The sequence below is a fragment of the Plectropomus leopardus genome, chromosome 11 (genome assembly GCF_008729295.1).
Source record: "Plectropomus leopardus isolate mb chromosome 11, YSFRI_Pleo_2.0, whole genome shotgun sequence".
Lineage (NCBI taxonomy): Eukaryota > Metazoa > Chordata > Actinopteri > Perciformes > Serranidae > Plectropomus > Plectropomus leopardus.
This window is the reverse complement of record NC_056473.1, coordinates 7,414,053-7,439,905: the sequence shown is the minus strand read 5'-3', so window position 1 is coordinate 7,439,905 and position 25,853 is coordinate 7,414,053. Positions and strand designations below refer to the sequence as shown.

General features: G+C 40.5%; 1 protein-coding gene across 4 annotated transcripts in view; it reads left to right on the top strand.

Moving 5' to 3' along the window:
* LOC121950808 (pleckstrin homology domain-containing family A member 5-like) overlaps nt 1-22,525 on the top strand; it is a 112,392-nt gene extending 89,867 nt beyond the window's left edge. For 3 of the 4 annotated variants that reach the window (XM_042496930.1, XM_042496928.1, XM_042496931.1), the window contains 13 exons: nt 4,494-4,556; nt 4,642-4,722; nt 6,653-6,802; nt 6,928-7,029; nt 7,658-7,813; nt 10,535-10,655; nt 12,738-12,853; nt 15,904-16,119; nt 16,243-16,404; nt 18,259-18,392; nt 18,832-18,974; nt 19,240-19,342; nt 21,339-22,525. In XM_042496930.1, the coding sequence (XP_042352864.1) occupies nt 4,494-4,556; nt 4,642-4,722; nt 6,653-6,802; nt 6,928-7,029; nt 7,658-7,813; nt 10,535-10,655; nt 12,738-12,853; nt 15,904-16,119; nt 16,243-16,404; nt 18,259-18,392; nt 18,832-18,974; nt 19,240-19,334 (1,539 nt within the window). In that variant the 3' untranslated portion in view covers nt 19,335-19,342; nt 21,339-22,525. The remainder of the gene's footprint in view (nt 1-4,493; nt 4,557-4,641; nt 4,723-6,652; nt 6,803-6,927; nt 7,030-7,657; nt 7,814-10,534; nt 10,656-12,737; nt 12,854-15,903; nt 16,120-16,242; nt 16,405-18,258; nt 18,393-18,831; nt 18,975-19,239; nt 19,343-21,338) is intronic. The other variant, XM_042496929.1, reaches the window with a different exon arrangement.
* Nucleotides 22,526-25,853: the final 3,328 nt, after the last annotated feature.

Below are 25,853 nucleotides of genomic sequence, written 5' to 3'. Positions count from 1 at the left end.
TTAGCATCCATGTAAACAGATAAGTTTGAATCTATAATCAGAATGATTTTAATCAGATTAAAGAAATACTGTCCATGTAACCGCAGCTAGTGTCTTCCTGATCCTGTTTGTAAGCGTCTCTTACTGCTTCTTGTTGCCATCGTTTGTTTGAGTCTGCTTCATGAGAGACAGCGAGCAAGGTGTAACAATAATGTCGGTGTAGTCTCTTAAGTGAAGCACTGCTATAAACTGACACTTGCTATATCGCTCCTCTCCACACTGGACTAGATGAAGGAAAATGAGCCTTTAATCGCCATGACTCACACTTTGATTGAGAACTCTGCCCCAAGGCCTCAACTTTACCAGCAAGTAAGGCCAGCCAAAGGCTTTGCTCCGCCTCATCCTCACCAGTCGCTGTTGTTCTTTTGGTCTGTTTTGCAATGCTCCTCCTCCTCCGGTGTCCAAGTCCTCATAGCATCTTGAGACTAGTATCCCTGTATCGTTTGTATCGCCAGCGCCTCCTCATCCATTGCTTTTGACTGTTCTCCTCTTATTATGAGAAGTCATGCCAATATGGACATGACTTGTAGAGGGGTAGTATGGTGTGTTTGCTTCACTGTTAAGTTAAAACCCTTCCTCACTCTCTTTGTGAAGTTTGTGTGTGGGGGCTGGTTCTAATTTACTCTAGTTGCTACGTGTTTAGAAATCACTCCGCTAGCTGTGGGACTGTCCTAAATCAAAAGCTAAAGCTGTGGTTGCACCCACATCATTAGGTTAGGGAAGTGTCTAGTCTTTACTCTTCTTGCTTTGTCGCGTGCTCTAACCAGTGAAGCTTAATGTGTGATTTTTCATAACTCTTTGCAGAATGCGTTCCCTCTCATTAGCTGAGCCGCTCGCAATTGGCAGGGGGACTTTAATTAGTATGACTTAATTGTGTGTTGTCAGAAATGTCACTTCTCAGACCAATGTACTGCCACGTGCTTGATCTTACTGTGAAAAAGAATCGTAGGCTGAGTGTTTTTATGGCATAATGTAAAAGTTTATTTTGTATGATTTAGTATGTTTTCTCTAGCATATAATCACCTGAAAATAAGAATTGTTGTGATTTTGGTTCCTTAGAATGAACCATTTATAACATAGGGAGCGGGTCCTCAGAGTCTAAGATGCTGCACCGCCATGTTTCTACAGTAGGCCAGAACGGACAAAACAAACACCAGCTCTACATAGGGCAATTTGCATTTTTGTGTCAGCCACCGTAGTTAGCGGTGGCTGACAAGCAGCATTGGAGAAGCACTGATTTGTGAAGTAAAACTGCTTTATTCAGTCTTTTTAATGGCTTAAATCAACTGGTCCGCTTTTTTTTTTTTGATAGGAAGAGACCTCTGCAGATAATTCGGCTTCCACAAAACCTTCTGAACAATGAACACTGAAATAATTCTAACAGGAAGAAGTTAAACTAGCCGCAATCTGTAATCCACACTGCTAGATGCCACTAATTCTCCCTAAATCTCACACACTGCACCTTTAAGTGCAATTAAGTAAATCACGTTTTACTTTTATATTCCACTATTCTAAAACAAGCATCCAAGCGAAAGTAATACTCAGTTTAATATAGAGTCATGAAGTTAAGGCCTTAATTGATATGAAAAGGTCTTAAAACAAAAGTCTTAAAAATGCTGACACATGGGAAGTAGGTAGTTTTATGTATTGTCAATTTTTAAAGTAATTGGTATTATTGGTTTGTTTTCTTTTAATAATTTACTGAAGCCACTCGCATGAATGTTACACAAAAGAGGATAGTAGAGACAACAACACTTATATTTTGATTCCAGCCAGGACACTCAGGGCATAGGATCCACTGTCTGTTAGCTCGCTGTCACAGTTCCCTGGACAACATGGGAAAGTTCAAATTCAAGGAAAATTGGCCATTCCACTAAGATTTTGTGGCATGGCTAAAACCGGTACAAGGCAATGCTTAAGAGGCTCTGTGTATTTTATGTAAAAATGTCTTTGAAGCTCTGCACAATGGGATCAAGGCAGTGGAATCCCACATGCAGAGAAAGAAACAAAATCAGCAAGAAAACTCGCCAACAAACTCCAAGTATATTTCCCAGTTCTGCTGTACCCTCGTCTCTCCCACAAATCCAAAAAGTCTAGTTTTATGTTCATGGTTCATGTGTTTTTCTTTTCACCTCAATTTTAGTATTCGTAACATTGGTCCTAAAAATAATTCCCGGTGGCATTTAAAGCATTTTAAATCTAATTGCCTAAAGCTGTAGGAACCCTGTGCTTCAATGATTTGATGTTTGGATTTAGTGATCTAAGACTGAGTACACTTGAGCATCAGCTGTGGAATAGACTTTATACCTAATATGATGAGTGGGGGATGATGAAGATGAAGGCAGATGTTTTGTAGGTAAACTCTCTTCCTTTTTACCTGTCTGCATTTCTATCCCTCTCACCCCCTCTCGTTATTCTGCTGGTGGAAAGGATAAAGAGGGCCGGCTTGTGTGTGACGATGGCTATGACATCACTTTGCCACTTTTGTGACCACCTCTTGAGGTGTAAAAGTGCTGCTGAAGACCGCCTACCCTCACCCCCACCCCTACCCATTCATTGGCATACCGGCCCGGCAACAGCTGCATTCCCACCTGTTCAGCTGCCAGAAGTCTGTCTCCCTCCTCCCCCTCCCCATGTCACTCGTAATCCACACCACACAACACCACAGTGAAGCCCCTCGCGCTGTGGGGGAATCTGCATGTTCTGTGTGGAATGCCATGTGGTTCTCAGCTCCCACCTGCTTTAACTGTACTGTGTGGTTCAGCTGAGGAAAAAGGTGTTGAGAAAAATGTGTGTGAAAGAGTGCAGGTGTGAGTGTGGAAAACTGGTGTACAGTGGAGTCTTAAAATATTTGGACAGTGAGTCATGTTGCATTGTTTTGGCTCTGTAGACCAGCACATTAGATGTGAAATTAGATTTGAATGTCCATGAAGTTCAAAGTTCCGACTCTTAGCTTTAAGGTTAATTCAGTATAATGAACCTCAACATACTGAATGATCAAGGCAGACAACAGATATGTGATGTGAAATGCAATATGATCATGTGTTTGACTTGCTAAAGACCAGACTTCAAGCAAAAAGCCACGCAACAAGCAAGACGGAAAAAAAGGCTGCAGCGCAGGCCTGGCGCTGAGTCTGCTGATGTCTGTAGGTTGTAGACAAGTCAGTGATTGAATGCAAATGTTTTGAAACGATTTTAGGGGGGTATATTGACAGAAATGATTTCTAATATAAGTATATAATATAAGTATGTTTTCTTTAGTGTATAGTCACGTGAAAATAAGAATCGTTGTGTATTTGTTACTGCTGTTTATATCTGATTTGTAATGTGAAACTGCTTTATTTAGTGTTTTTTTTCCCAGTTTTAACCACTTGGTCCACGTTTTTTTTTAGAAAGTAACACTGAAGGAATTCTACCTGGATGCCACTAAATCCTACACACTTCTACTTTAAGTAATACTGCATATTCATAATACTTATAAGGATGTAAATGAAAGCTAAAAGTTGGCGCTTTAACCTTGTAAGGACTATGCAATTTTATATCCTTTGTGTGAGCACCAAAACAACACAAAAATGTGTCACTGTCCTAATATTTATGGACTGCACATGTTTAGATGAGAGGAGCGGATGAATGCTGAAGCATTATGTGATGAACTGATTTTCTGGAAACATGGGATCCAATGCAGTTTAAATTATTTATTTCCAGTATAAACACTATGAATTTTTGGTTCTCTTAAAGAAGTAGATGAGTCATATAAATACAAGTGGAGAGAAGGGCATGTTTTACTGTTAATACTTGCTCTTGCTAGATGTTGTAATACGATGAACATAGGTGTTGTAATAGTATTAACAAGTGTAGATATGACTGCAGTGCAGTTTCACACTAGACTGCCTTTGTATATTAGCCTGGATTTAAGTTACTACATGCTGTATATAATTGCCCTGAGCACTACAACTGTAAGTTAAAAAGTCCCTAAGAATATGCGTGGTTATGTCGCTATATCTTAAAATAATACTGCAGTAAGCACAACCTCAGTCGACCACAGCTACCGGACAGGCAGAGTCCTCGGAGCGATTAGCTGCAGAGCATGTGCTGTTGGTGAACGCAGTCTACAGTATGGGCTGACTCTAGAGTTTAGTAAGCAAGATTGTTTTAACAGGCTTCCCCTTTATTTCCAATAAAACCACTGCGTCGTGCTGATGGAGGCAAACAATTGCGGGTGATGAAACGCGAGGCACCAGAATCACCAGAGAAGAGAGTGTTTAGGCTGGCTGCTCTCCCACTCTCGGTTTGCTAACTTAGATTGTCTGATTCAGTGAAATATGAGTTTCTACCCAAGGACAAATCCTGCGGCTCAGTGAGAGAGCCTTGCATGACACTGCATTAGATCTCCAGATTCTAATGTGTATGTGCATGTTTGGTGTCTCTGCCTAATGTTGTGTCTGTCCTCACAGTTGAGTCCAGAAGGCTACAGGGAGCACCCTTATACATGCATGCCAGAGGAGGTGGATATTGATGTAAGTTCAGTTTTCCACTTTCCATAACATAATGCTCCATCAGACTACACAAGATGGGTCACAGCTCTTTATTATTTCTCCTCAGACCAAACTTAGCAGGTTGTGTGAGCAGGATAAAGTGGTGAGGACACAGGAGGACAAACTTCAGCAGCTGTACAGAGAGAAGGTGAGTAAACACATACATCTGTCATCATTGCACTCTCACACACAAAACACTGTTTGGAATGCTTACAGAGGCGTGGTGCCAAGTGGGAAAAAGTAAACAACAAGAATATACAGTTTACACTGATTAAATTATGAGAGCAGCTTGAGTTAAGTTTATATGCACAATGTTGAGAAAGAGACAAAACAGAAGTCTGTTATAATGCTCAACAGCAGAGCTATTGTAATCAACTTCAGAGGTCTCTGGCTTTCAAGGCTTTAATCAGCATGACACGTTTAATGTAGTATCTGTCAGTGGGCTATAATGTTGTACTGGTCGAGAAAAAGATCAAGTTAGAAGTACACTGCAAGAACAATAATGTATTGTGCTTACTTATCATATCTTACTCAACACTGGAGTCACTTAAGCCAGGCTTAGATTACAGGGGTTTTAGGCCAGTTTAAGGAGGAGAGATCTGGTGTCGGACATCAGAACCGGTGTTCAGCTCAGATTCTCTGGTACCATGAGAGGTTTACAGATTGTTTGATATGAAGGATTTAGAATCTGGATGATTACGGTTAGGGTTACGTCAGCAAGAAGCAGCTGATGGTGTTGCCAAACAACTTGAAACATTCTAGCCCTTGAGGCTAATGATAGCTAGCATAGTACCGTTAACAGACATTCAAAGTGACAGCTATAATATCATCTCCAGTTCTCGCTGTTAACCGTGTCTCCCCAACCATTTTCTCGTCCAGACTTATTTAGCTTTCTGCCTATGTTTTTCTCAGTGCAAAGCGTTTTTAACATTACAGCAAGTGGTCACACCATGCTAGTCTCCGTTTTGTTTACATCTGCCTCCACATGAGATCATGTGAGGTGGTGCATTCATCTGGCACATTTATCTGAATGATAATATGTAAACTATCCTGTAGTGTGTGATCACACTATTATTATGTAGATCTTGAAGTGTGTGCATGTTTGAGATTGCAAAAAAGAACAACTGTGAAGTTTCTCTCTATGTGTGAGATGCAACTCTGTTTTAAAATAAGTTAGGTTTTTAAAACTCCTGCAGTCTGAGCCCGACTTTATCAAATAGTCACAGTAAATTTCTAACATGAATGTTTTTTATTTGTTTCATACCATGAATGAATGAAGTGTAAACACAGCATTATTTGTAGTCCATTTGGACCTCAGTGCCCATTAAAATAAATAAATAAACCACAATATATTAAATTATGTTCTGAAATGACTGACTTATTGATTTATCAGCTGGCAGACAACAAATTGACAGTTTTGGTTATGGAGTAAAATATGAAGCAGTGCCAAGCAATGGCTGGTCTGAATTAGAGATTTTTTGCTTTTTTTGTGTTTGGCTCTGAAAAGGGGTCTGATGGGCATTTGTTGCTATTATTATTGTACATAAAAATCACTTGATTAATTAGAAAAAATAACTTATGGTTTTACCACTAAAGAACATAAGTTATTTAATACTTTTACAAGAAGTTTGGCAAAACAAGGTCACGGGTCGGATAAGTTGGAGAGGCTGAAATCATGTATTATCAATGAAGTTAGCTGAATTATTTTATTTATTTATTTATTTATTTTAATATAACCCATATTTAACTAGGCAAGTCCTATTGAGATTAATAATCTCGTTTTCAAGGGCAACCTGGCCAAGACAGCAGCATAAGAAAAGTTACGATAACCACAATAAAAACACAAGAGTATATACAGTAACATGTAGAAATATTAATGACAAGCACCAGCCAATACATTCATCCTTGTTCTAATGAGAGCTTTAAAATCAGGCAGAGAGACCAGTTCTCTTAGTTTCAAATCTTTTTGAAGGCTATTCCAAGTGAGGGGAGCAATGCACATAAATTAAAGGTTATGGTGATAAATGCTTGTGTTAATGTGCTGTACGTGTATTTTTATATGCTGTGTGTTCCTTCAGCACACCCTGGAGACAGCGTTGCTTTCTGCCAGCCAGGAGATAGAGATGGGCTCTGATAACCCTGCTGCCATCCAGAGTGTCATCCAGCAGAGAGACTTACTCCAGAGCGGCCTGCTCAGCACCTGCAGAGAGCTCTCCAGAATCTCAGCTGTGAGTCATACAGCACATTTACGCGCACTCATGCTAGACACTTTGTCTTCATGATTGCCAGTTAGATTAGAACGTTGTTTTTTTTTTAACATTGTCATTCACAAAATGTTTCTCTCCTAAACTAGGAGTTGGAGCGATCGTGGAGGGAGTATGACAAGTTGGAAGGAGATGTGACTCTGGCTAAGAACAACCTCCTGGAGCAGCTTGAAGCACTGGGAAGCCCTCAGGTAGGATAATTCTTGAGACCGAAGCTGCGGCACTTTAATCTCGCACCGCTTGTGCTGTCTAACACTGGCATGGCATAATAGTCAGACTTTGGTTGGGGTATATACACAGCAAAGCTTCAAAGAAAGCTGAAAATGTGGCAGATTCCCTTGAACACCTTGTCATCCTTTTTGTAGACACTTCTTTGACTTTGTGGAAAAAGTAAAGAAGATTTCTGTGCTCCAGCGCCCTCAGCTGCAGTGAGGAGGGAGGTAACTGAGAGATCAAAGCAACATAGTGTGTGATTGATGACTGTAGCGATGATAGAGCAGGTCTTAATTAAGTCTGTCTTTTATCTTGTCCTTCATCACGGGAGAAGTGCAGAGACAGAGAGAGAGTGTTCTAACTGTTATTCCTGGTTGAGCTTGAGTCAGAGTCGATGTTAATTCAGAGTAGAGAAGTCAGAGAGCCTGCAGGGAGCCTGGACATCCTCTTCTTAAGTGCCCTTCACTCACAGACAAACCTGTCATCAGGAGATAATTACACATCATTCTGTCTTTCTCGCTCTTTTGCTTGTCCCTGGGTCCAGAACGCCAAGTTAATCTGTAGGTAACATTTGGTGATTTGTCTATGTTTTCTGTGCACACCCAGACAGAGCCTCCAAGCCAGCAGCACGTCCGCATCCAGAAAGAACTTTGGAGGATCCAAGATGTGATGGAGGCACTCAGTAAACATAAAGCTCAGAGGAATGCTGATGGTGTGAACTTGTATGGGCCCAAGAGCAACTTCAGCAAGCACAAAAATGAGGTGAGGCACCACTGACAGCAAGCACACCTGGTCATACAGTTCTCTAGCACTGAAACAGTTAATCGATCAATTAATCAATACATTTCTCAAGAAAAAAATGCTTGAAGACAATTCTGATAATGATTGTGCTTCAAGCAAAAATGCCAAACATTTGCTGGTTCCAGTTTCTCAAATGTGGTGATTTGTTTCCTTTCTCTTTTTAAAATCATTGTAAATTGGAAATCTTTAGGTTTTGGACTTTTGGAGTGAAATGTTATCATACTGTCAGAGATCTGTCTGTTACAGTTTGTTCTGGTGACACCTGTCCATCCCTTGCCTCTCTGAGGCTGTGTGCCACAAGGTGGCAGGGTTTGGCATATATATAAACTAACAAATAATAAACCTTGGTGACTCCAAGCCGCTCTTATCTTACATCAGTCGCCATCAGTCCAGCACTACTGACGCTGCGGCAGTTTGACCACATGTGACAGGCTCAGAGGTATAATAGCAAGATGTCGAGAAAGTCAGGTATCTGTTTGTTAGTTTCAAAATTGGATTGGTGAAGAAGATCCCCACAAAGCTGAGTGCCATATATGTCAAAGTAAACTTATATCCTATCACAAATCTCCAAGTTTGGCATATTACTTGATAACTGTAAGTAATAGCTCAGCTGACTTGCAAAGTGTTCTTTATGTCTAGCTATTATTGCTAATATATTGCAACCCACATGATTACAAAATGGTTTATAGTTACAAGATTTTAGGGGCATCGACTGAAACCTGATGAAATGATGCTTCAGTAACAACAGATAACATGCATCTTTCTAGCTCTGATGCCAAAAAAAGGTATTTAGGCCAGCCCTAAGTCATTAACTTTGTATTTTTAGCTTCATACAATGTCACAATTAATAATAATAATCCTGATCACTATTTTGGCTTCTCGATACTGATCAAAATAATTGTGATTATCATTTTTGGCTATAATCTTGTAGCCCTGGGACCCAGTCAAGTGACCACCTGTGGGACTGTGGGACTCACTTCTTTAAAAATCTTTCATCCTCACTGATCATTGAAATATTCTGTAGTTGCAGCCTTCACTTCTCTTTACATTCAGATGTCCTGTAGTTGTGTAGATGATGATTAACTGAAGCTGAGAGCTCAAACTGCCAGCTCCACTCATGGACAGTATGAGTGGTGGTGAGTGAACATAACAGCAGCACCTGGAGCTCTCTCTGGCTCATCAGCTGGTTCGCCCACCCTGTGGGACAGAACTACATTGTAACAGATGGCGGTTGCCCTGAGCGTACGCGGTGGCGCCATGTGTCACTTTGCTTCCTGTCCTGTCATGCCATGTATAATCCCCAGGAGGAGGACTCAGTACCCCCGCGGCCACCCCTACCCCAGTCCTATGAGCCCAACCCCCCCAACGTGCCCCCTTTGCCCTCTCATGCTGGTGTGCGCCCTTCATCGCTCCACAGGCCGGAGGACAGGAAGGCCAATCACAGAAATGGCACGCACAGCGTAAGCTTGTTGACTCGTTGACCTCATTGGTTGACCCTGCCCTCCTCTGTGTCATCACACGTCATTGCTCGCTGTGATGGTTTTCACTTTGGTTTTGATGGACATCTCATGTCTTTTGGATTCTTTTTTGGTTGGATCCCCTTATTGACTTAATGCCATACTTTCATCATCTTTTTTTTATTTTTACAATTATAGGATTGAGCCTCACTTGTGTGTCCTTTTTCTGTTTTTAATTGAGTTGCCTTTTTGTCATCCTTTTTGTGTCTCTTTCTGTGTGTTGAAAAATGTTGCTGTATTTTGTTGTGTTCTGTCCTTGGTTGCAAACTTAGCTGTGTCTGAGTGCTGCCACCTTTTTCTTTGGCTGTAAAAGAGTGTGTAATACTCAGATAACATGGAGAGTTTTTCTTCAAGCTGTACTGTATATATTTATGTTCTAAGATTACCCAGTGTGTAAAAGCATCATTTTGTAGAAAAGGTATATCCGTTTTCCACTGTCTTTGAAGTCATTCTGTTAGGGCCCTGACACACCAAACCAATGGTCGGCCATCAGTCAATGTTTGCCCATGTGTAAGCATCTATTGCTTTATTTTTTGTGGTGTGTCCCGCACTCTTGGCACTATTAAATTCAGCCTGTTAAATTCAGCTCAGTGCACAAGAGGAGAAATAGACTACGTCAAGAGGATGTGAGATCAAACAACTTGTTATATTAGTGGGATTATTGTTATTATCCATTAAGCTCTTTAGCAAAAATGGTTCAAAATAGTTTGCGTTAATGTTCGGTAGCGCCAAGTAAATTATTATTTGTTACCTCAACATCAGGTTGTGTTGTTAATGTGTTAACTGGCTAACTAACGTCTTGAAACCTTCATCTCAGTCTTCCAGTTTCTCTTTTTGAATGATGGGTACAGACTACCGCTGCTTGCTGGTATGGGGCAATATTTACTCTCACACAGGCAAAGAATGTACTGTACCAGCTGGTTGGCTGTTGTCTTTGCAGTGTCTTTAAGTGTAACTCTTTGGCAGAGACACATTCAACATGCAGCAACCCAACAGTCGGCCTTTGTCACCACTATTTCTTTGAAATCGGTTTGGTGTGTTTTGGCCTCGAGAGAAAATGTTACTTTTTTTCAAATGTTTCGTGTCTCATTTTGGAGCAAAACCTTCAGTGACCATAAATCAATGTGTATGTGTGTTGAACTTGCTATTTCTTCCTTTCTGGCAGGGCCCAGACTACAGGCTGTATAAGAGTGAACCAGAGCTCACCACAGTGGCCGAAGTGGATGAGAGCAATGGAGAGGACAGATCTGAACACCCATCTGATAGAGAGCATCCTGGAAACAAAGGTACATTACGCCAAGTAATAGGATGATGTGCCTGTACTGGTTCCACAGATTTCAGCTGGTCACCTGGAAAAGTGTGAGAACCATTTTCCAACCACATAATGTAAAAAAAGATTAACTTGTAGAGATGAAGTTTCACACTGAAAAATGCTTCATTAATAATACTTTGATAATAAACAGAGTGTCTTCATATGTGTTACACATATGTGCGTGTGTAAACATATGTGTTAATATATGGAGGTAGCGGTTATATTGAGTCACATTTACTGAAACCAATAAAAGATATCAGTACGTAAAGCTTGCAAGCATTGTGTGATCGTTAGGCAAGCCAAACTCTTGCATGAAAACACAAAGACCTGCCCTTATGCAGGTGACCCAGTGGAAAGATGATCTTAGATATTCCCTTCACTTAGGTTTCAAAATTCACAGTCACCCTCAAACAGAACAGTGAAAGACAGCAAATAAGTCTCAAAAGCCTAGAGACCAGAGTTTCTGTCTGACAGTATCCACGAACATGAGGTCTGCATTAGATTGAGGACGGATCAGAATGCTGTTGTGTGCGTTTCCACACCTCTCTCAAGGCTGTTCGAAAGACGTTCTCTTCGATCCCATGGGATGTTAGTGGGTATAAGTGGGTTTTTTGTGCATTGGGAATGCGGCTTAACTGAGTTACATTTGATGGCACTAGAAATAAAAGGACAATATCCACTGAGGTGCTCTTTGATTGTGCTACAAGAAACAGCACAATCAAAGAGCACCTGTGGTACTTCATGCACAAGTATTAGAGTATGCAACACTCTATTGTATATCAGCTACCATCAAATTGAGTGTACCTTAAAGTTTTTTGAAGGCAAGGAATATTAATTACAAATACTTATTAAGTATTTGTTTATTGTGTTTTATTACTGACATTTTTGTTCTATGTTAGTGTGCCAGCTACTAAGTCTTTCAGCAACTGCAGACCAGGTTTCACTGCTCATGTGTTGTACCCCAATGATATGACATCATTTGGGACCATGACTTCTCCTCTTTTGACCCTCCTTGATATCTCTTACACCCTCAAAAAGGGTGTCACCACACCCTGGTTGGCCCAGAGGCGAAATGCACCAAGAACACTGCACAACCAGTGATCAAAATAACTCTCCAAATTCAACTCGGGGAATTGTGACATCCAGTTAAAATGAAATGAAGAAAGGGGAATGACAGCAAGTACTAAAGATAAGGGACCGCTACAATATCACTGTCTTATAGCTGCAGTTTCCCAAATAAATTATCCATTTTGTTGATCAGTTGTCTGATGACATTATTACTGTGTGACCTAATAAACTTGTCTCTGGCACTGACAGTTACCATGGCATTTAAACAGGCATCACTCTGACACAGAGCATAAATACAAGGTGATGCTTTTTTCTAGAGCATTAAGCTAGGTCAGTATATCACCAAGTAAATCTCAAGGCAACCATTATTCTGTGCACAGTGGTTTCCATGGATACAGTGGCATTTACCCAGAGCCATCTGTCTGGATTTAATTTACACCATATAAATCACAACAATGTTCAGGTTTGTGTATCAGTGCTGGGATAACTTAATTAGTCTATTAATTATTCTCTGTGAAAAGGCGCCTCGGAATTTCCAAAAAAGCAAATTGGCCTAAATTTGGTGAGACAGCTTGCACAGTGTACTGCAGGTGTTCTGCAGTTGAGCGATTACACTGTAGCGCCTCACTTGTTCCACACTACCACACAATCAATAGTAGCAACCTGCCAATGCTACAAATGCTGCAGGAAACACTATAAATGTTAATGTTAAAGTGGATTTAAGACATTCCCAGAATTAAACTTGAAGGTCTCACTGACCTGAAACTTAAGAAAATACTTGAGCTGATGGGAAAATTGTCATACCTTTAAGTACGGGCTCATGAATTTTCTGTGTTGACACATACACACTGTATTTAAACATAATACAAACTCGGTTCATAGAACAGTATTTTTTCTTTTTCTTTGTTGTTGTCCATGTTGTATTACAGCAAATGCTCTGTCATTGAACCTGGTGGATTACTGACCTCTTATCTTTTCAACCTTCCAGGGGGGACCTATCCAGTCGGCATTGTCCCACCCAGAACCAAATCTCCAGTGCCTGAGTCTTCCTCCATAGCTTCATATGTCACCTTAAGGAAGGGCAAGAGGCCAGACCCCAGGACGGTGAGTCTAAAGCCCCTTTCCCACTGGACAAAAAAAAATCCACTAACATCTACTAACATGGCTTTTGTCTTCAGTGGGAAAGGTTACTATCGGCATACATTTCCAGGACAAATGACTTTACAGTAGTGACGGCCATTTATCGCCTCCAGCTGCGATCGGCAATGATAAAAACACGACTTGCTAATTTGTACCCCTTTTTCGGCATCATGCAGTGATGCACTGCCACAAATTTCGTCCGTCTTTTTCTAAGAAGTGCTAAAACATCATTCCAATTTAGTCTGCACAAGTTTAAAAGAGAGATTGAATCAGCAACAGATTTAATTCCTTTTAAAGTATCCACATTTTCACGGGCATCCATGCTGCTTTCTACTATTTAAAAATTAGTTTTACAGCCCATATATTCATCTACTGCAGTCTCTAGCCATGCACACAGCTCTGGTTTACTGGCTAAGGAAAGGGAGTCCATTTCCTATTTGTAACAAATTTTTCCCCCATGTAAAAAAAACCTGCATATATGTGCTAGTTTTGCTGGTAAACCTATTGGACCACTGGATGCTGCCAGATATTGCCATCAGTTGTCAGATGCTATATTTAACATGTAAAAATGACTTAACTCTCTAGCACTTATTTTCTTGTGTGGCTAACCAGACCCTGTTTCTTAGCAGCACAACAATAATCATAATGATTGCTTTTTGCTCTTTTGTGTTCTTGTTTTCTTGTTCTCTTATCATTGTAAACCTCCTGTGGGCAACTGGCCACCATTTAATTTTCTTGAATTGTGTTTTCTTTCCTCTTAATTATTTTATTTAGTTTATTTAAAGTCATATCCGAAACAAAACAAACACACACACACACACACACACACACACACACACACACACACACACACACACACACACAGAGGCAGGTAACTAAACAGACACTGACATAAGAAAGGCAGTTATTTGGTTACAATAATGTGGTGGGCTTAAGTGCATGGCAACAATTGCAGACAAAATTATCAGAAACAGGTCGATTTTTGATTGCTCCTTCATGATACATAACCATTAAAGCTGTCAGTGCCGGGGGTCACAGCTGGCTGGTGGCCAGCAGATGTGCTGGGTCTAACCTGTGTAGATTTCTGATGGGGTTTTCACTGGCTGGATCCATGTTGCTGTGGCCCCCAACTGGAGGTTCGTCTCTGGAGCTGTAGAAGTAGGAGCCGTAGGCAGTGAGGCAGAGGACACTGTGATCGGAGGCTCTAGCTAATGTTAGATGAATTAATGTGGACTTGATGCTGCAGCTGTGAATCTTTGACCCCATTTTGCAGAGAGCTAAACTATTACCAGCATTTTCTCTCCATCTCTTAAATGCCTGCTGATATTGAAACATTTTTTGTTTGTTTATTGTTAAAATCTCTTTTAGATAACTCATCCTTTTTTGGCTTGATTTGCAGTGTAGGCAGTCTTTGCCAATGTCCAGTGCTCTCTCAGTCCACCTATATAACAACTTGCTCAATGTTTATAGATTTTTGCCCAATGATCCAAAATAAAACTGTCTACTCCAGCTTTAAGCTGTTAGTTGAAAGTCAACAAGTAGCAGAAGAGGCCACTCATCACATGACCAGGGTGTGACTCATGCTCCTAAAGCCAGGCTGTCATAAAATAGATGCCAAGTTTGGTTTACACAGTTTCCAGCCTCAAACACTATCAACTGAAATACACTCACCATGTCATTACTGCACCACACTGTGGGGTGTGTCCTCTTTTTGGTGTGTCAGTATGTGTTTGTGTTTGGAAAAAAAGATGAACATATAGTATAAATGAACCCATGTGAACTGTCAGCTGCACACACATGCACACATACAGTACTGCAGTCTTCCCTGCAGGCTATATAGCCTCTGGTTCTGAGAGAATGTGTCACAGTCCTTTACAGTTCAGCTGAGGCCTTTGGACACCAGCCTCTTGAACAATCTGGACAGTGGAAGCTGCGTCCTCAGGCTCTGGACTAAATCCAGATCTGCCAGCCCCTCCAGCACGCCACAAACCTGAAAGTGAACAACTACTCTTCAGTTCACTTCACAACATCATCCTCTCCTGCTCAGACATTAACAGACCCACAGCCTCTCAGAGTACAGCCATGTGTGCCAGCAGTAGCATGTGTTTGTGTGTGTGTTTGTGTGTGTGCGCGTGTGTGTGTGTGTGTGTGTGTGTGTCTGTGTGTGTGTGTGTGTGTGTGTGTGTGTGTGTGTGCGTGCGTGCGTGCGTGCGTGCGTGCGTGCGTGTGCAGCCTGTCAGGTTTTGGTTCTAAGAGAGTGAACATTAAAGAGCTGTTTCAGAATGTGGTTGTTGCATCAATCCTGATTTCTTTGTTTAAAGATGCAAAACATTTTTCCAATACATTCAGTAATGCTGAAGGAGATGTGATTGTTCTACTTGGTCACATTAACCCTTTAAAAACAAATTGGCCTGATTTCTTTCAAAAACATGGGGAGAAGGGTATGAGCAACTAAATGAAACATTGCTGAAAGATTGGCAAAAAAGTTTAAGTTACAATAAAATAACCTGAAAATAAGCCAACAGACACGAAATGATGTAATAAAAAAGACTGAAAAAATGTGCTTTTATTTTATTATTAAGATTATTAATATTAATTTAAAAGATTGTTTTCTGTAAATTTGTTCTCTTTTATGGACAATTTTCGAATAATCATCCCCTCTCTTTTAAAATTAACTTTTGGGTAAATTTCTCATCATCTTTTATTAATATCTTGCCAATCTGTAGGATATTTCTCGCCCGCTTGGTCTTTGCCTTTTTCCCCATGTTTTAGAAAGAAATCAAACCAATGTGTTCACTGCAAATGCTGCATTGAGATCTGACCAAACCACACCATGACGCCATTAAGCTACACACCCAAACTGTGGCTCTGTGTAGTAAAAATTACCATGGCGACATTTGTCTTGTTGCATGCTACAGCATTGTTAACTTCTTTTTATTTTGTGTGTTGTTTATGTTTCTGTGTCCCTCTGTGGTGTGGGTGCATGCCTGTGGTTGTCCCCTTCTGGCTAACAGGAGCGTCCACGCAGCGCGGTGGAGCAGCAGCTGTGTGCTGTGGAAAGCGGCCGGCCCAGGATGAGCGTGGAGGAGCAGCTGGAGAGGATCCGCCGCCACCAGCAGGGTGCCCTCAGGGAGAAAAAGAAAGGCCTCCACATCCGGGGAAGCAGCCAGGAGAACACGCCCTCTCGCAGTCACTCATTTACTAAAGAAAACCATTTCCGCAGCATGCAGGTATTGGACGAGCACTGCGGACACTAAAGCAGCACTTAAGTTCAGAGTAGGCTGATATAAAATCCTAGAGTTCTGTCATGTAACTCAACCACTCTGCATTATTCCCCTTTATGTCTTTTTTAGTCCCAAGTAAGGCGCAGAGATGAGGGGATAAGCAGTGACATTCAGCAGCTGGAGGCCTCACTCAGACAGCAAGAGGTGGTGAGGGAGCAGGAGACACCTGCCGAGGAGATTGCCCGTCTCAAAGAAGCCTCGCAGTCTGACCACTTAAATATGGACCGAGAGGTAAGGCACAGCAGTCCGCTGTCTTAATCATCAGGCTGAAAGGGCTAATATTATTAGAAATTATTTAAGAAATGTTTACTGAATCATGTCAGGTGTTGTAGATTTGATTCTTAAAAACTGCTACTTAAGCGTCTGCACTGGCAACAACTGTGGCTGGACACATTATGTTTTAGGATGTCTGTCCATCAATCCATCCGTCCTATTCTCATGAGTGTGATATTTCAAAAACGCCATCTAGGAATTTCTTCAAGTTTGGCACAAACATCCACCTGGACTCAGGGATAAACTGATTATATTTTTCATGGTCAAAAATCAAGGCCACTGTGATCTCTGATGCTGATAACATTTGGTGGTCTTAAGTCAAAAGTCACAATGACCCCACAAAATACAAGAATTCTTATGCTACTAATTGATGAGTGAGTACATTGTAATCTGTATTTGTATCTGTTCAACTAACTAAATGATCTATATTCCTATGAGTACTCAGAATGGGCGTATTTTTTACTGAGAGCAGGTGTGGCTCAAATCATAAGTGGGTTGGACCTGACCAGAAGCTGTTATTTAAACCCTGAAATTGATATGAGTTGTTCAGAAGTTGCTGTATTTATTATTTAGCAGAAAACTATTTATATAATTTTTTTTAAAAGCACTTTTATGTTATTTTCAGACAAATGTGTAAAAGATATAAAACAATCAAGTGATGACATTTTATATCCAAAAGGTCAACTTGACAGTGACATAATAATATTCTGCACTTTTCTGGTCATTTTTCAACGTCATAACTCAGGAACAGAAGGGGAGACATTTAGTCGGACACTGAAGTGATGACACTAATTTTGAAGATGTACTGATGGTATAGATCCTCTGTGCTGCCAGGAGGAGTTTGTGTGTGAAGCATCCGTGTTTTAGAATTCAGAGCTTCTTTGCAGCAACATCCATATTTGAGCCATTGTCAGCTGTCATGGCAACATACAAGTCTGGACAGACATAGATGTAAACTGTAACTGCAGGCGGTAATTCTAGTTTAAAACTTAAGTGGAATAATTAAAGAAATGGACACAACCACACAGTATTAGTGAAATTAAAACATCTCTTGTCCTCTTACTATCACACTCATTAAACACAGGCTTAATAACTGTGCATAAAGCAAAATTATCAGGAAAATAATACATAATTTTGTCTTTTTGTCAGGTAATTTCAAAAATGATAATGATCCTATTGCTGGATGAAAAACCATGGTGCTGTGGGCCACAGTGCACTTGACACCATATCTCACTATCGAAACAACAAAAAATTATATTTGTTGACTCACATTTTTGCATAACGCTGTAGGCAGGATTTTCTTTTCAAAGGCAGGTGCATGCCACTACACTGTTTACTAAATTATTTCCATAGGCTGCCTATGAGCCATACACTTGATTTTAACTGGCTTCTTGCTGTTTTTACAAGGGTTCATGCCCTTTCTCTGGATTACATCAATAAACTCCTTACAGTTTATGTTCCCAACTGATCTCTGCATGCTGCAGAATATCTCACATTAAGTGCTTTTTGCTCGAGGACAAAGCCTACGGTGATGCTCCATTTAGTTCTTACACACCCAAAATGTGGAACAGCCTCCCTGCGCTGATAATGATGACGAGGACCATCTGTTATTTGTTTATGAATGTCATTTTCCGATTCATATCTGCATATTTTTACCGTTGACCTTTCTAGCTTGTTTTTCTTTTAGTTGTAAAGCACAAGCACAGGCATTTAAGTTTAGAAAGAAACTTCACAACAGTTTCTCACAAACATTTTATTTGTTTTGTGCGACGTGTGCTCTATAAAGTGTTTCTTTGTGTTGTGTTTCCTCAGCTCTCTGTGCCTGACAAAGTGCTGATTCCTGAGCGTTATGTGGAGTCAGACCCTGAGGAGGCCCTGAGCCCTGAGCAGGAGGCTGATAAGCAGAGGAAAGTTGATCGTATCAAAGCCCTCATAGCCAAAAACAGGTAAACACTTCATCATGATCTGTCCGCACCAATAACGTTTTAATAGAAGCTCGGCTAACCTCTGATAATAGATGAGGATCCTCTGGACAAAGGGCTGTCTTTGCAGGGGAGCAGTGATATTTCCCAGCAGAGGTCATGCATGAAATTCTTTCTAGAAGTGAGGAATAAGTTTGGGGTCATAGCAGGACATTGCCATAGATGGCTCAGAAGAGGCCACTCTGCCTGCTCTTCCCATGCAGATCAGTGACTTAGATGTGCAGAAAAACTCTTGCTCTCATCTCCTCACCACTGTGACATTTTATTCTAAATGTCAGCCCTGTTGAGCTGATTTAAAGGAGATAGCTCTCTGTCCCGGGGTAATTCTATTTTTCTCAAGAAATACTATGTTTACAATTACAGCTGGATATTGCATATCATAAATGTGTATGTGTGCTCCCAGCATGCAGAATGTGCTACCCAGTATGGCTCTGAGCCCAGAGGAGGACACTGAAGTAGAGGTTACCGTTCAGGAGAAAGAGAAGATGATTAATATCTCCTACGAGCTGGCAGCAGAGGCCTCCAAACGCAGCAAGCTGGTTGCAGGTACATCTCTAGAGAGCAGAGGGAGGAGGTGGTGGCTGATCAAAAGAATGCATGCGATAAAACAGAAGTCAGCATGAGCATGATCTTAAAGATCGCTACTTTCCATTGTGATTTATGAAACTGCAGCTGCTCCCATTGTGTATCATTACAGTAGTTTCCTCATTTATTCCATTGACTTGATGTGATTATTTTCTGTGATGTAAAGTGTTTTTGTTATTTTGTGTGTGCCTGCGTGTGTTCCACATGTCACTCTGTTTCATTGCAGTGAAAAGCCCGTCGTCCTCCTCCCCACCACCCCTTCCACAGTCTCCTAACACACCCCCTCAACTCACTGACGGGTCTCACTTCATGTGTGTGTAGTAGCACCAGTAAGGGCCTTCATCAACCTGTTTTGTCCAAACTCACAATGCTAAAGTGTTCTCAGTGTTTTATTGTTGTCCGTGAGGAGAAAAAGCATGTGATGTTTAAGTATGAAGAGGGGAAACCATTGTTATGTGTGTGTATTCTGTTGTTGTAGAACCACAATTCTTTCTCACGTTGTGGTATTTCTTTCTCTTTCTAGTCTGAGTAGTCACATGATGCTGTAGGGCCAGTATTTGTTCCCATTTTACAATATTTCTTTTATAATAAGACTCAGATGACTGTCATAGACACTCAGTGGCTGCTTTAATAGAGACACAATCAAATGCAATTTATTGCACAGCTCAGCCATAAAGTCCACCTTTACAAACTTAACAATCATCAGTTTTTGTTGACATTCTCAAAATTGACTAAATCAAATCATATGGTTATTACTTAGGTAAGAGTTTAAGTTAAAATCTCTAAGATCTCCACTTTGTTCTCTTTGGCGGCACCTATGGCGATAAGCAGTAACTGCAGTGTTTGATGGCTTGAAACCAGGCTGATCGTGATGTGAGAGTTGAACCACAACCTGCACGTTCAGATAAACCTACTAAAAGATATCACCGCTCAGTCAAGTTGGGTAAAAAAAGGACAAAGTAGTGCATAACTTCTGTTTGTCTCTCTGTCAAATGCACAAACACTGCCACACTGAGTCCTTGTTGCTCTTCTTCAGTCCGGAAAATTGTGCTGTTATAATGTTTAAAATTGGCGGTTTCCACATCAGGTCGAGTTTGGATGGTTGATTAGTACATTTTTTTGGGTCAGTGATTGGAATTTATACCGGCTGATTTTATAAGCCCTGCAGCTGGCAGGTTACCACAGCATTGAAGGTGCATGTGTATGTGTGTTTCAGTGTGTAAGAGCAGGTTATTAATGACTGTGCTGTGCTTGTGATTTCTCCCAGGAATGTCTCCCTTGACACCCAGTTTGTAATACTGCAGATGCAAAGTCTTTCTTTCATCAGTGGGCTATAGGCGCACTCACTATTGCGTAACCTCATTCGGCGATAGATAGTGACTTAAGGCTGCAGTAGGTAACTTTAATAAAGCGCAACTTTTTGTCATATCTGCTCAAACTGTTTCTCAATTCACACAGCACTAAATGAGACTTATGGGAAAAATCATGCCTCTGCCCACTTTATTGCTTTTTAGTGCTCCTTAATGGCATTACCGCACATGAACAACCAATCAGAGCTGAGAGGTCTCCAATGCAGCTGTCAGTTACGACTCAAAGAAGTGCGGTCCAACCAGGCAACGCCGATCAAATGTGAATCAAGATTCTGTTAATGCCTTAATTCTTGCTTAATTTTTTTTAGAAACATTGTTTAGTGCTGTAAAATGAAAAAGATTTTGTGACCTGGCTGCCATGATGGAAACAGTCATGCCGAGACAAAACACTGCAGTGCACTGCACCATGTTTCCAGAAATGTTTGAGGCAAGAAATAGGCAAAGTTTTTGTTGTTGTTTTTAAGATTATTTTTTCAGGGTGTTTTGGCCTTTAATAGCAAGCCAGCTGGAGATGACAGGAAAGGTGTGAGAGAGGGGGGATGACATACAGCAAAGGGCTGCAGCTAGAAGTCACTCCAGCACTGCCTAGTTTGACAGTTTGAGCATCTTTCAAAAAAAAAAAAAAATAAGACGATGCTGACGTTTTCTTTGCACTTTTTAACTACATTTAATTGATTTTATTGGTGATCATTAAAATAAAATGCCAACAAAGATAAACAGCAAAATGCCAAATAATTAGCCCCAATAATCGGCCAGGCCGATAATCTGTCGACCCTTACTATGAGCTAAATGCTTCAGCATATAAGCAGCTGTACTGGATTGCATTAGACTCTACAGGTGGCCACTGAGTGTGTAGTCAAACTAAGTGTTGTGGAAATGTTACATAACCTTTGTGTAGTAACATTTTTGGAGTGTAAATTGACCTTTGCCCCCTTCTCCCTTTCTCTCTCTGCAGCACAGGCTCTGGCCTCAGTGAAAACCTACACATGAAGGGAACAGCAGTGGAGGTGTAAAGACGCCCCTGAAGACTTCCCCGAGGACATCAGCACAAGGCCACGGCCTACAGAGAGTGAAACTGCCCGCTCCGAACTCGGGGGTGTTATCCTCTGACTTCTGTATGCTCACTGTGACGTCTTAAGCTCTTACGCCACCAACAACACTTTCTCATTTCTCCGTTGTTTCCCCTCTTTGGGGCGCCACACAACACAGCTTTGATACTGTTATTGTTGCAGTTCCATTTTCAGTTTTTACATGGTTTTTAAGTTTATTTTTCATAATTTATATGGTTTTATTAGGTTCTTGTTTGAATATGGGGTAATGTCTCTCTGTATATATATGAGGCCAATAGACTGAGCTCTGTTTTGAGCCTAATAAGAGCCGATGAAAACATGTCTCGGACACATTTTCCATACGTTTTACCACCTCTCCTGAAAGGTTTCAACATATATCCACATCATTTTAATTCACTGAAGTCTTTTATAAGATACTAACTTTGTTTTTCAGACATAGGTCATGCGCTAACCATTCATATTTATCCATTTATTGTAAAGAACATCTATCAAAGAGAGAGATGACTTTATAAGAGATGTAGATCCCTCCATTACAAAGAAAGGAGGAGCCACTTTATTGCTGCAGACAAAGATTATTTGTAATTTTTCCTGTGTCTGGGTTGTAATTATTTAAAAACGGGATCTTCTGCAGTCCCTGTCGCATTGTTGCCGACACATATGTGAATGTTTCAATCACTCTATACTGTCTTTTTTTTATTCCTGAGAGATATATTTAAACTGAGAGAAGGAAAAAATAAATCAGAGTTTGGTTCTATTTTACGACACGTTAGTTTGAGGTCTTGGAACTAAATATAATAAAAAAGATTAGCACATGTAAAAAGCAATAAAGATACGATGTTAACAGATCCAATTTTGTGTGTGTGTGTGTGTGTGTGTGTGTGTGTGTGTGTGCGCGCGCGTGTTTGTGTACAAAGTGTAATTATCAGAGGTTTACTGTGTATATAATGTACATGGTACTGCAGGATGGAAAGATGTATCCAACGTATGGTTACATAATAGATTTGATTTGCAAATGTTCATATTCCATCTGTTTTATATCATGTTAAATAAATGTTGCTGTTCTTAATAATGAGAGATTATGTTTTGGTTTTTTTGGCAGCTAACGTTAGTAGACAAGCTGAGAATAAAGCCATAAACTTACTCACTCTTTCATCAGCTCAAGTTCAGCTTTGTCCTACAACATGAGATTTGTGTACACTAAAATATCACTCTAAGATGAATCAGGACTGGATATTGAAAAGGAGCTTCATTAGAAAATAAATGTAGAATGGATGATTTGTAGGGTACAGATAAAGGTGAACATGGGATGAATTTATTTGCTCCTCAGAAAGATGGACACAACCACTCTAAAAATGTAGCTGTGGTTCCCTCTTGTGGCCATTTTGCTGCAGTAACTTTCCCCTCAGCACTTACGGTGTTCTCAGAGGTTAAACAGAGTCAGATGGACACAACGTATTCTTTCTTAAATTCAAGAAAAAAAGGATTATCCTACACAACAAAATTTAAACGAGAAATAATCTGTATTTCCAAAAAGCCAATATTATACCAGTGGAGTTAATAGTTGGATTAACTTCTTTGGCTTCCCTTAATCAATATTCATTCAAATCTAGAGGACCATATCTTTGGTACATGCTTCTTTCATCACCACAATCAACATCTACATTATTGTTATATATTTTTAAAAAAACACCTTAAACAACTCTTAATTCAGCCTACAAAGATCCATAACACTTCATCGATTGCTTTGTAATGCACACACCTTTTTCACCTTTTTTAAAATTTTGTATATTTGTATCACTTTTGTAAAACTGCTTAATCTTAAACCGTTGCTCAATGATGCAATCTTGTTTTTTGGGGGGTTTTTTTGTTTGTTTTTATTTTTAAGTGTAACTTGTCCTTTTCACAAGCGTTTTTTGTTTGTTTGTTTGGTTTTTTTTTTTGCATTCTGCACAATTCAAACCTTTCCTCTTCCTCTTGTTTTTGGACACATCGATGCGCGAATATAATAAAACTTGTTTCGGACCCCCTGGCTAAAGGTCTTATTTGCTGAGCTGGTAATTCAGCACTGGAGTGAGTTTCATATGTCGATTAATAGGCTTAAATACTTAAGAATGTAACACTTTCCACTGAGCCATCAATGAGTTATAAATGTAGATAATATGTAAAAGATTGATTTTGGTCCAGAGTCAGGTTTTGCAGAAGGGTAAATGTCCTACTGAAAGAGAATAAAGGGATTTTTCACAACCTGGTAACCCAAACGTAAAATTATTATCTTTTATTAATGAGTAGCTGTAGTTTTTTTAAAATTAAAAACAATCTCCTGGTGTCATTGGCAGTGTGATGAGGAAATGAGGGGGAGGGTCTCTGCCTCCTGTGGACGCTTGTGAGGAGAACTTCCGGTGTACCTGAGCACTGATGACTGATGACTTTCACCTGTGCTCGGTGTGTGGAGGCGCACGCGGGAAGAGTGCTTTGAACTGCCGGACAGCGCGTGGGAAAGTCTGAAATGTTTAGTCCGTGGCAGCCGGAAGCGAAGACATCTTAGCAGGGAAGGCTGGACGCCTCATTTAGGTAGTGAGGGACCGGGCCTTGACATGTCTTCATGAAGCGGTTCACTGAGACTTTATTAAAACCTCCCGCTGTCTGAAGCGTCGGTCTGTCCTCGCCGGCCTGACGCTACACCCCCTCCTGCCCGAGATAAGTGAACCTAAAATACTTCAATGTTTAACGTTAGATGTTGTCTTGCTGTTACGTTTCTGTTGGTATGAATTAAGCATGTTTTAAAGTAGAGTTTGGTAAATTTGACACTCGGCTCGACGCTCATTTGGAGGCTGCGCTGGCGGCTGTGTGGCCCTCTGCCTCCCCCTGGTGGCTCTGACCATAAACTATATATAAGAATATATGTATCTGCATCTTTATACAGTCTACTGTTTGCAGTGGTCCTTACTGATTGATGTTCATTATGCGGAGGGGAACCCTCAGGGCCTTCAACATATATGTATTTCAGATGTCATGTTCAATGTCTTTGATTTAATAGTTATTCTCATCTAACTGTAATTTTGCCCTCATTTTGGATTTTGGATGAATTACTTAATAAATGAGAGGATTACTGTCCCGATGACATTTGAACAATAGTCATCCCATCAGATTTTTTGGGGCTGTTGTTGCTAGGCAGTGCAAAGGTTAGAGGTGGCTCGGTCATTGCTCAGGACTTCATCACTGCGAAAGAGCCATGGCCTTGTGTTTTTGTTTAGAAAGTAACAGTTGAATGAATGATTTATAAAGGGAACCTCAAAAAATCAGCGCCCAGGGCCTTCCCGAAGGCCAAAGCTAACTTGATTGTAAATTAGCACATCATGTTCACCACTATGGCAGACAAGACTGGAACTGTGGCTTGCTTGAGAGGCGGGCTTTAGCGGAGTAGGAATTACTTATTAAAAATAAAAGACCAGTTTTGCTGGAGTTGCCTGCTTTTTTCAACTGGCATGTCATCCGCCTGGGCTAATGCTGGTTTTGTTGACCTTTCCAACCTAACTAAGTCAGCACATTGTCACCAAGATTCAGCTTCACATCTGCAAGATGCAGATGTGAGCTGTCTTCTGGGGACACCAGAGTGGCCCTACAGCTGGACGAGCATCACCAAAAAATGTTATTTAAGTAGGTGCTAACGGAGTACATGGCAATTATCTACCATTCAGTACAAGTTTGACAAGTCTCATAAAAACATATTCAGTCATCATTGTGTGGTGTTTGCTACCCTCTACTGGGTTTGACATGTGACATCTGCTAATGACAGACACCTGCAGAAGTGGCAACCTCCCTGACTGTCTGCCGTTTACCCTTAGCAAAATTTTTCTTGTTATTGCTGTTTTTCGGGTGGGTCTGGCTAAATTTTGTCTGAGTTGAAGGTCCAGCTCTGTATATGATTTTTATACTGAGTTCTGTAAGTGTGCAGTGCTACTTGCTGTGCTTTGTGTGTTGTGAGCAGTGTTTCTCTTAAGTTAAGTGTGTGTGTGTGTGTGTGTGTGTGTGTGTGTGTGTGTGTGTGTGTGTGTAGGGCCGTAGGGTGAATTTCTATCCTCTTCTACTTTTTTATACTCTTGTGTGGAGAATATTCTCTTGCCTCTGACACAGGATTACAGTGGGTTAACAAAGTTGGTGACAGCTATATAACAAAGTATATCTTGTACAACTAAAGTTTATTATATATACAAAATACTTGACATTAAAAACTGAGAGTCCCAGACCTCATGACCATGGAATAACAGAAATGTAGCCTAATTTTTGCTTGGGTGCAACACTTGTGAAAGGGTAAATTATAAATACTGTATTTATTATAGGTTATTTATAGTGTTGCTGCTAATGGGTCCCACATTATGCATGCTTACACTAATACATAC